An 11,933-nucleotide genomic window follows, 5' to 3' on the forward strand; every position below is an offset into this window, starting at 1 on the left:
TCTAGTGAATGCCAGTATGATTGTAGAAAAGTTCATTATTATTAGATGATGTTTCACCATTATTGTAAAATCAACAAATAAAAACCCCACAAAGTAAAATTCTGTGATTTTCTTAATGTTTGGAACTCAAATCGAGCTTAAAGGAAGTTTCTATGAATTCAACTTTAGGAATAGTCTCAAAGAAAACAAACTAGACTTTTATTGTTGATTAATTTTAAGTGAGGCATGCTATTTCTTCTGTAAGGTTTGTATTGTAAAATTACTAAAATCTATTTGACTTTTCAAATAGAACCTCTGTTATTTAAAACTTGGATTACATTTTCAAATCTAGAAGCCTAATATTAGATTCCTAAACTCATAAACAGGTGGCTCCTACACAGAAAAATGTGCAGTATGAAAGTCCCTGAGTAGCAGCTGTTCCCGTTGGTTTACCTGGAAGTTGCTGATATTCACCATCTCTGAAGATAAATTCATTATTTAGATGCTGTGTTAGGGTTGAAAGGCTTAGTCTGGAGCTAAATTTCAGATGTCTTTAAGGAAAAAAAAAAAGTTTCCTTATACCTGAAATACAAAACTTGTACTACAACAAAGCTCTTTCAAATTTTAAAGTGTTAATATTGCATAGTTTTAGGATGCTGCGTTTTTTAAAAAAAAAACTCCCCATTTACATTCAGTTATTGAAACAAATTTTCCTACTTGTAGCTGTGACATAGCCCAGAAGAAATTCATAGTTAACACAGTAATTCCTGTCCCTGAGAATAACTGTCCTTGTAGTTAATTCCAAGATGCCCTTTTTAGAAACTGCGTGGATGTGGACTGTAATGGCTTGCTGTGTCTTCTCTCGGGAGGCTCCTGAGTATTATTCTGTAATATTTCAATAGTATTTTAGCAGTTCTTGAACTTTCACACTTTCATACTGCTTCTATGCACCAGCTATTTCTGGTGTTAGCCTGTGAAAAGAGGCTTAGGATGGACAGCAGAAAAAGCCTTTTCATTTTACAAACACCTTGAATTTAAAAACAAAGAAACAAATGTGACAAATTACAGTAATTTAAGATCAAGGAATTTAAATCATGTGTGAAGGGCAAGGAAGATAACTGAAGATCCTGTCCAGCTAGGCGTGTACTTGTACTCTGTAACAAGCTTCCCGTGTCTGTGTTGTTACCGTGCTAAATCCTTTGTCCTACACAATCTGCTGAAGCTTTGGCTCCATCAAGGAATCGCAGAGTGGTTGAAGCTGGAAGGGACCTGTGGAGGTCATCTGGTCTAACACCCTTGCTCAGGCAGGGCCACTTAGACACAGTTGTGCAGGACCATGCCCAGGCAGCCTCTGAGTATCTCCAGAGGTGGAGACTCTGCAACCTCCCTGGGCAACCTGTGCCAGTGCTTTCTTACCCTTGCAGTAAAAAAAGTTACCTGACGTTCAGAGGGAACCTCCCGTGTTCCAGTTTGTGCCCGTTGCCTCTTGTCCTGTCACTGGACACCACTGAGAAGAGCCTGACTCGTCTGCTTTACACCCTCCCTTCAGGTATTTATATGGTTCAAGAGATTGCCCTCTTCCACAGCATTATCACTGTTGAGTGATCATTATATCACAACATTAAGACTGTCTGTCTCACAGCCTTCAGCAAAGCTATCACCAAAAGGAGGAGCCAGCCTCTGGTGAGGGTGAGTGCTTTACACTTCCCTTTATCCTTTGGCTGAGGGAAGGGAATGAAACAGGCTGTCCTTGATGGCAAAGTAGGTGTGATAAAGGGCCATCCTGACACAGGAGGTGGGCACCGCAGGGGCAAGAACCTCCACCAACAACCTCTTGTGCTTTGGTCTGCATGACGTCCAGGTACTTTGCTGAGAGAACGCAGCAAGCAGCGCACTGTGGTTTTGCTCCATTAGGCTAAGGGGCACAGTTGTACTAAAGCAGCACTGTACAAGTTCTCCTAACCAAAACTACAGTAAAACTACCGGCAGTCCAAATACATCCTGATGACCTCTCCTGTTAATTGTGAGGCTGTTTACAGCTTCATTATTAGAAAATAATTATGAGATTTTTTAGCTTTTAATAAGTACAAAATAGTTTATTACAAAATAATAGTTGTGGAAGTGCAGTACCACCACCATCCTTTCATTTAATCTGTTTTTTGCCCTGAGGTGAGATTGCATAATAGAAGTAGCAATGTATGGCAAAATATTAGTTTATTCACAGGTCTGGAAGGCCAAGTGATCGTGCAGCTGCCTAATCCTGCGGACAGAACAAGAAAACCCAGCAGATCCACTCCTGTTTGTTCAGCTGAACCCAGTAAGTCAAGGACAAACAGATTCCCCAACACAAATGACAACATATTGTGGGGAAGCTGACGATTTGAGGACAAAACTGAATGTGATTTCACAGATTACCAGGCACCTTGGATATCTGTAATAGTCTGTAATCCATCAGCCTTTAGCCACTGACTGAATTGTACATTAGGGAAAAACTAAGAATCTGAGGTCTTACTTTTTCAGCCTTTCTAAACTGTAAGCAGGTGAGAAGTGAGCAAGAGCGATGCAAACATGGGGATTTTTTCAAAATCATTGGGCTGTACAGCTTTCTGCCCATACCCAGCTCATTGTGCTAAATTTCACTTGACATCTATGCAGGGACAGGCAATGCTTGTATTGTCCAGACAAACATAATGTGATATCCAAATCCCAAAGCTTAATTTTCATCTGATTCGCAAGGTCCACTGATTAATGCTGGCAAAGGATTATAACTCTCATTTTGTGAAAACATCATCTGCAGATGTTTGAGGGCAGGCTGGACTTGTGCTTTATTTGTAGATAGAATCACTAGATGGAGCCAGAGTCATCTCTGCGGGAACGAATTTTACAACCTGGACTGTCCTGGATACCTCAGAATTTCCTTCTTCATAAAGATCTCAGTTCAGTTTCCAAGCACAGAATTTCAGCTGCGTGCATGTATAGCTGGAAGATCACTGCATTGCTAAATTAATAGTGCAGTTTTAGTGCAATTATAATTTTTGTGCAAATTGCACGTGGTTGTAATTTAATCATGGGTTTACATCAAGTGTAGCTGACCAAAGGCTTTAGATTCTTACAGATTGCAGGTCATTATTAGAAAAGAAAAAGAAATATAAAGCATACTTACTTTCTAGTTTCAAGGTAATATTCAGCTGGAAAAAGAACAACTGGCAGGGAACTGAACTCACTTGGCCCTGATTTAGAAAAGAGGCAAAGTGACTTTCTGTTGTGCTTTAACCCCAGCCGACGGGCAGTGGACAGGCCTTCTCTGTACACTTTAGAAGCAGGGCAGGGGCCCATTCACTGTAATGACCTGACCTGTCATACTTTGATCTAAGGATCTCTCCATTACCTGGTGCTCCACATACCCCCTGTACTGCTACTGACACCTGGATGGTACCTTGTGGGCTTCAGGAGGGCACATGGTGAATTGGAGGGTCTTTGTGTAGCCCAGAAGCAAGCAGCTGACAGAAGAGACCAACCTCTGTCCTCAGGTATAACAGAAACTAATGGCACCCACAGCAAGAAACCTCCCTCCCAAGATCTCCTTCACCATCCCAGCCCGACCAGCAGTCATCAATGCCAGCAAGAAGCCATCCTCCTGTACATCGTAAAATGTCCCATCACAGCTGAAGGCCCTGTCAGCCTTGCCAATGCCTACACACAGTTTCTGGGATAGAGCATGACAGCAGAAGAGAACAGAGAACAGAAACTATGTCTGCTAGATCAGGGACCTTGGCGCTGTTAGTGGTCCACCAGGAGGCAGAGTCAGCAGGTGGATCTAGTAAATGTAGGTGAGGTCATGTCCATGGCATACATGTTCTGGGGGCGGATGGAGCCAAAGCCAATCATGGACAGAGGAACAGGTAGAGCGATTAGAGCTAAAAGCCAATGGTTGGGCTGCATGTGTGAGTACCAGCTTGTCCTGGGGTTGTGTCAGGGTGGGTGCTTCACCTCCTACTCCCCTTTACTTGCCAAGGGAGGTGTGGGTTTGGGAGGGTTAGTAGTGTTTCATGCAGCCTTTTGTCAAGGACATGACAGGACCAAAAACATCCTGCACCCAGCTTGCTGTCCCCATGGAGAAGGAGAAAGTAGCTAGACTTCTCCCACTGACCACTTTGGCTTGGTCTGTTTTAAATAAATAATTTATTAGAGAAAAAAAATAAATGTGATCTAACTGGGAGCATTTCAAAGCACAGGAAACTATTGTTAAAGAAAAGAGGAAGAAAATGCTTGTTCAGTTCCCTCTCTGTCCAGGTCCCTGGTGCCTCTGAGGGCTGTTCATTGGTAAGGGCTGTGTTAAGCCTATCCAACAAGAATAATTAGCGACTCCCTTTTTTTCTTTCCTTGAAAGATCCAAAACACCAGAAGCACACACAGACACAGATACACTTACACTTTTTTGCCTCCTACAGCTGCCCCTACTTTCATGAAATGGTCAACAAAACATGGCAGAGCTAAGAGGAAAGTGTGAAGAGTTAGTACTGCGTGGACATCCATAAACACATGCACACAGAGAAGTATTTAATTACACAACTCCTGTTAATAGCCTAGATAGACATAGCTAAGTTAGTGCTGGAGGGCTACGGCTCCTTCAGCCTATCTGAATTATGTGTACGGATTTTTGCAAGACTCTATGAAGTAAATCAAGGGTATTATTTAAGAAGGAAAAGCACCATGCAAACACAGAAAGCACAACCAGAATGATGATTTCCACAAGTGTTCAGCAGGATAAGGCCTGACCTGCAAAACAACAGGGAATCAGACACATGAACGTTGTTTACAATCTACAATGTATTTTCTCTGTAAACCTACCTAAATCTGAGTTACAAAACCTTAACTCTTACAACATGCGGTTGTTCTTATGCTCTTGCATGTGTATATGATTTGGTGTGGGTTTGAAAAAAAATCTAACCATCTTATAGAAGAGTTGGTGAGGCAATACAAATCCCAGCACAGCCCATCCTACTGCCCCAAGAAGCGATCAGACTTGGAATGTTACAACAGAAGTGCTAATCCTGTAGGCACTCTCTGGGAGCACAGGAAATTCCACCAGTGATTTCAGGCTACAAGGTAATGGCAAATGGCTAAGGAAGGAGACAATCAACACATACTCAAGATTGGGATTTCCAGATTGTACTTTAGTAATATACCAAACCAGGTCAGAAAGTCTGTTCTGCAGCAAGCTGCTATTCAGGAACTTTTATTTTTTCCTCCTGCTGAGACATAGTTTTCCTAATTCTGTTTATTCCTGAGTAATTCTGGCACGGAAGCAAAGTCCTGCAAAACAGTTGTAACTGAGCTGGTAGGACTAAGCTATACTGTAGGAAAATTAGCTGAACAGCAGATTTGTATTTTGTCAAAGCTATGATTTTTATGGTTGATGGAGGTTTTGGGAAAGCTGTTCTGCAGCATCTCTTCAGATAAGACCTACAATCACGAAATGGTTTGGCAGTCAACCAGAATGGAGCACACTCAAAGAAAAGACAGAAGTACACCTGGAGTGTTGCTCCTTGCTAATATGCATGGCAGATGCCTGTTTCACCGTTTACCCTTTGGCAGCCAGCTATGATGTCAGATAAAGCTGTACCTGATGAAGCAATTTCACTTCCTCTTACTTTGACACTTTCGAATGCTTCCACACCCAGAAAACAACCTCAGAAAAACTGCTCACCAGTATTTTCCTCACCTAAGAGATTTTTATTTTAAAAACTTCTAAAAAAATACTGAAAGCACTGAAGAATTATGAAAATCACCTTGTTCTTTGCTGCATTGTTGCTACTGGATCTCTTTGCTTGCTGCCATCCGCAATATCCATTGCCTGACATAGAAGATGCAAAGTTCATTGAAGACTGTGTGAGAGCTCACAACACATTTAGATCGAAAGTGAATCCACCAGCCAGCAATATGTTGCGTATGGTAAGGGAATGTTTCTGATCTGTTTGAAAGTTAATATAGATTGTGGTGCTGATTTAGCCCATCTAATTCTTCATTTGCTTGTGCTTTTCTTTCCCTTTCTGTCAGCGATTTCTATACTACATATGTTAGCTCCTTGTAGGAAATAGAAAAGGCATTAATTTTCACAGTATTGTTGAATTTTAATAATTTGAAGGGAATTCCTTGTTTAGGGACAGATTACTACCTAAACTTCAGCCAGAGCAAAGGGCTGTATTGCAAAAATTAGTGTTCAGTTCTCAGTATTTCATTTACCTCTTTCTAAGAGAGATAGGGATCTGTTTTGTTAGTCCAGGTTTCATACAGGGATGCTGTCTGATATCAAAAAGTTCCTGAGTAGGCAATTTGCACAACAGGATTTCTTGAAAAATCTATCATCTCCTCTTGTTTCTTACAGCCTAGAACATGTGTGGAAGAAAGGGATTTGTCAGGACATCCATTTAGATACCTAGTTTTCATTTGCTGTAGCAGGGTTTGACAAGTAGGGATACTAATATCTGCAGATCTTCCTATAAATACAATGGATATAAGAACAGGCTATGGATAGGTCTCAGCTTGTTCAGTGGAAAAATAAGGAGAAAGGTAGATAGATAGCTGGGGGAGGTAACTCCAGTCAGTTCGAGTCATTACTCTGAGCTGTTCAGCAGCGCTGCATAGCTTGAAAGGAAGTGAAATGCATAGCTGCATACACAATAGGAATCATTTCTATGAATGCAAGTTCATAGTAAAAGAGTAAAATTCAGAGTATTCATTATTTTAATTTCTTGCCATTTTATAAAACAATGTTTAATCTAAAATGCTAGTGAACAAGAGCAAACGTAGCTACTCAGAGCAAAGGTTTAGTGAGCCTGGAATAACAGCAGGACAAATATATAGAGACCTCTTGAATCAAAGTGGTTGCACTGTATTTAAAAGCTCTTGATGGATTTTTCTTGCATTATTTTTTTTCACCCTTTTGCTCATGCAAGTTTTTATTGTCCCTAGCATCGTGTAGCAAAGAGCTCCATAGCCTAACCACAAGCTGTGTGAAGGTATCTCCTTGCATTTGATTTGGACCTGTGAATTCCTAGCTTAGTTTGGTAGTCTCTGGTCTTTGTATTGGAAGGAGCACATAATTATTGCTTATTTATCTACTTCACACAAGATGTCCAGCTGTCTCTGATCAAAGCTGCAGAGCACTGTTGCTTTATGAAAGCAATGGCCATCCTCCTCCATGTTCTCTCTGTCCTTTCCAGTTCTAGCGTCCTCTTCTTAAGGTGGGGTGCTGTGTTGCACACAGCATTTAACAGGACTTCTACAGTTGTGTAATTCTATATCTGGTTTTATTCTCTATTCCATCTCAAGGAATTTCTCACACTTTACTTGCTTTTTAGACTATGACTAAACATTGATTTATGATTGGTAATAGCCATCTCCAAACCTGTCATCATGAACACAAAGCCAAAACTGGTTGGTTGGTTTGTTTTTTTCTTACATGCCTTAACATCTCCCTGTACTGAATTTTAGCTGCCATTTTATTGCCTGGTCATTCAGTGGCATAAAATCTTTCTGCAAGTCTCCCAGACTGGTTTCACCCAGGATTGCAGAGATGAGTGAGCCTTTTATTTGCTTTGGCCACATGCTGAGGAGGAAGAAGAACAAAGAGGCAGAAGGTGCTGGGGAAAGGAGCAGCTGTGACTTCTCCTCTCTGTCCTGGGCAGCAGAACAGAATTCCTATCTGACCTACTGATAATTGCAAAGTGCAAATCCCTGGAAAGCTGACAACCTCTAGGCACAAAGTCCCTCAAGCCCCTCCACATCTGGGGGTTTCACCTAGTTACCTCCTCTCAGGTGTAGCAGCATAAAGACTGCCATCCAGCTGTATTTTAACAAGTCAGATACCACAGGACAGTGGATAGATACTACTTGTCCTGCAATACCTAAGGGAGGAAGCGGAAAAAAAAATTGCTATGGGACTAGAAATGTCAAGTCAGAGAAAGAAACTGAATGCAGGGATGGAAAACAGAGGCGTAAAGAATCCTTACAAGTTTCTGTTTTAAAATGTTTGAATGCAGTGAAGTCACTGCAGTGCAGGTTATTTTATGTTTTTTTCCTTTGTCTACAGTCCTGGGATGCTGCTTTAGCTAAGACTGCCAAAGCGTGGGCGAAGAAGTGCAAGTTTAAGCACAATACCTACCTTAAAATTCCAGGGAAGGTGCATCCCACCTTTACTCCTGTTGGAGAAAACATCTGGACTGGCACAGCCACCATCTTCTCTGTCGATACAGCTCTCCGTGACTGGTTTAACGAAGTCAGCAGCTATGATTTCAACACCAATAGCTGTACTGGCATGTGTGGTCACTACACCCAGGTGAGTCTTACGTGCCCAGCAGTTTATAATGTAATCGCTTCGCAGAAAATCCAAGTACGGGCTTGAAACAGACTGCTTTGGGACAGCAATTACAGCAGGGGTTTTCACCCCCCAGTTTATTGCTGCATGAGATTGGAAATAAATATTCCAAGCTCCAGGGATGTCTGAGTTCTATTTCCAGTAATGGTAGAAAGAGATTATCCCCTGACCATTTCAAGCTTCCAGGGGAGTCAGGTAATAGATGCAAATCCATCTATCAGTCAGCATTTGTCTCAGCTGCCCTTTGGGTTGTCACTGTTGCTCCTTTGTCAGCTGTTTCAAGCTTCCACAAGAACCTTCCCTTCTCCTTCCTCCCTTGATGCTGTTGCTTTTTCAGGCTTTGAACAGGTGCATTACATATTTCCCTTTGCCCTTCAGGTCGTTTGGGCAGAGAGTTACAAAGTTGGCTGCGCAGTTCACTTCTGCAACAGAGTTGAAAACTTTCCAGGGCTCTTCAGAGCAGCACATTTTGTTTGTGACTATGGGCCAGCGTAAGTTAACTATGGCATTTGTGTGTGGGGGGGGTATTTATTTTTCAAATATCCTATGACTGACATGGTATCAGGTGCCAACAATGATGGGAGCAGTTGTAGCAAATTTCAGAAGAAGTTGTGTCCACATGTCACTGGTCATGGTCACAAATGGGAAACTTCCCCCAGCCATTGAGAGCAGAAGCTGCTGGACATAGCCAGAGCTGCAGAAAATCCCTTTCTAAAAAAGTGGGTGAGCTGATCATAGCTGCGAGCACTCACCATAACCAAGATGGTGGAATAAAATCTGTTTTGACTTTAGTCTCTGTAGGAAAACTAGGAAAGGTGCAAGCTTTCCACTTGAGAAAGACTACATCTTTCCATGGCCCCACCTGAACTTCAAACAAGACAGTTTTATTGAAGAATTAAAGAGAGCATAGTCCTCTAGTTTATCTCATACCTTGCAATTTCTGGACTTGCCTTTTATAGATTTGTTTTTTAAAATACAGATGGGTAATGAGGGACTAGAGGCAGATTCTCTTATACTTACACCAAATAATACAGTATTGCTTGAGAGATCTCATTAATTTCAAGTGTTGAGGGTCACCAGGTAGTTGCTCCCCATGTCAGTGAGAGCTTTGATCTGATCTAAAAGGAATTTCAAACAATTGCAATGATCAGTTTTTTTGTGATAAAGGGATTCCCTCCCCCCCATAATATCTTTTCATGACAAATTATTTAAGAGTCTGATGAAACCATAAAGTATTTAAGGTGTTTTTCAAATGCCTGAGCTAAAAAAATACTGTTCTTCTGCTCTTCAGGGGGAATTACCCAAGAAAACCATACAAAGCAGGAAGACCATGCAATGGATGCAGTAATGAGAAGTGTGTAGACAAGCTCTGTGGTAAGAACCAAAGTGATCAACTAAGAAAATTGCATAGAAATAGAAGTGGCATAATTATCAGTGGAAATACCACAATGAGTCAGTTTGTACTAAGTACACAGAGGGTCTATAGCCCACCACATAGCAACAGTATCAAACCCTGGTAAGAATAGTACAAGGAGGAATTAATTGAAATACTTTGCTGTTGAAGGCTCTTGGAGGTAGAAGCCAGAGTTTCTGATGAAGAGAAGTATCAGTCAGCCTCCTTTCTGCCCGTTATCTGATCAGGAAGTCAAATCTAAAACCTTAGCCCCAACAAATATTTCCTGTCTGGTTCTTCTTTCCTATAGAAACAGTATACTTAACTGCTGCTTTCTTGCTTGTTTAGTATGTCCTATCACATTTTCCAGACAACTATAGTTCTGAACCAATAAGACTATACTGAAAAGCACATTTATGTCTAACTTCCACAATTTTCTGAACTACAGCAGTGGGAGCTTGTTTTTCCAAAGCAGTTTGCAGCTGTGGACCTTTGTCATTACACCTAGTTCCAAATTAGTCAGAAATAGTGTTGTAAATAAACAGAAATTAAAGGACATGTCTTAAATAAAATACTAATTTTATACAGAGATTTAATGGGGATAGTCTGTACTAGCCAGGCTCTAGATAGCTTCAGCTGTAGAAATAATTGAGCATTTGGTAGTCTCATTTTCTTCTGTGATATCCTGGCTGACTCATCTTGAAGTCTCAGACCGATGCATCACAGAAAAACTAGAAACATCTCAAAGACTAGGGGGAGGGAGAGGAGGAAGAGAGTTTTTAAAAATCAAGTGCTAGATCATACAACTTGTTTTACCATATAGGGCAAATCAGCAGTTCTAATAGAATGCACATAGGCAATCCTGTAAATGCATCAAAGCTCTTAGTAAAGGTGTACTACTTTGATAAATGTAGTAGCTATGTTTGTCTGTCTGAAACTACTTAAATTTGGTTTGTGTATCAATTTAAAAAAAAAAATCCATGTTTTTTTATGTGCTATTCCCTCCTCCCCATGACACAAATTCTTCCTAATACATCTGTTTCTTTTCTGCTTCTCTTTCGATTCCATAAAAACTATGAGCCCCACACCAGTTGGGAATGTACTCTTGCTGGCCTGCTTCCCCCTTGCAGGATGTTTTAGGCACTGACTAGCATCATCGGTGCAATCAGCCAGGCACGAGCAACAGCTTGCTTCTTTACATTAAGAATCATCACTGAATAATACTGACATTTATTTCCTCTTCTGATCTCTTTACAGAAAATACAGAACGTGAGAAGCTGATAAGTATGTATCAAATTGTTCTTAATCGCTTTCTTCTAGATGTGGCAAAGTCTGATGGATCAACACCTGTTTTCTCACTGTTTTTTAGATTATGCCTACTGGCATCCAGACTGGGATACACAGCCCCAGCCACCGCGGCCCCATCCCCCCAGGCCTTCCACGCCGTCATACATCCCACCTGCTGAGCACCCGCGTCCCTGGTGTGACCAATACTGTCTTAGTGTTGCGATTTTAAGGCCACTGTTTTTGGTACTGAGTGTCGGTGCTGTTCTTTTATTACAACAGCGGTTTCCTCACGCATTTTTTTATGCGTAATAATCAGTTAAGGTACTGATGGTGATCCTACTGCTGTATTACTCTCAGAGAGTTGCACACATTTAAAAAACCATTTGGCCAGCTCTCCATTATCCTCGTAATGTTTATCCAGCATAGAAAAAGCTTCTTCCTCACTCAAGGCAAGATATAAGTGGCTGTGCACAAAGTAAGTATAATTTATTGGCAGTAGCTGCAACACATTTCTATGTCTGTGTGAGGCTCGTAGCTCTGGCTTGGGGTAGATTTCTAGAGGGACTATGTAGACTATATATTACTATATATGCTAGCAAGCATCCTGGAATCCTGGGGCACCACAAAGACATGTCTGAAGCAGCACTCTGTATCCAAAAGAAGCAATAGCTCATCTTCATTAACCTTTAATTATACCAGACATTGTTTTCCCCAGATAATGGAGATTCAACTATATGTATTACTTTTTATGAACAGAAGGAGTAAAGCGTGTCCTTTACTATTTTTTTCTTTCTGTTTTCTCCCCCATCCTGCTGGGGAAGGGGGAGTGAGTGGGCAGCGGCTGTGTGGGAGCTTGGTTGCTGGCAGGGGTCACCCCATCCCGTTACTCTGCTC

The 11,933-nt window shown here is 41.3% G+C and overlaps 1 protein-coding gene across 1 annotated transcript; it reads left to right on the plus strand.

Annotated features, from left to right (window-relative positions):
• Positions 1-5,654: 5,654 nt before the first annotated feature.
• Positions 5,655-11,820, plus strand: LOC121088879 (glioma pathogenesis-related protein 1-like). Its single transcript, XM_040595528.1, has 6 exons — positions 5,655-5,934; positions 8,075-8,320; positions 8,738-8,850; positions 9,651-9,733; positions 11,010-11,036; positions 11,122-11,820. The coding sequence occupies exons 1-6, from the start codon at positions 5,761-5,763 to the stop codon at positions 11,346-11,348; spliced, it is 870 nt and encodes a 289-aa protein (XP_040451462.1). The 5' UTR covers positions 5,655-5,760; the 3' UTR covers positions 11,349-11,820.
• Positions 11,821-11,933: the final 113 nt, after the last annotated feature.

Source organism: Falco naumanni, chromosome 5, assembly GCF_017639655.2.
Source record: "Falco naumanni isolate bFalNau1 chromosome 5, bFalNau1.pat, whole genome shotgun sequence".
Classification (NCBI taxonomy): Eukaryota; Metazoa; Chordata; class Aves; order Falconiformes; family Falconidae; genus Falco; species Falco naumanni.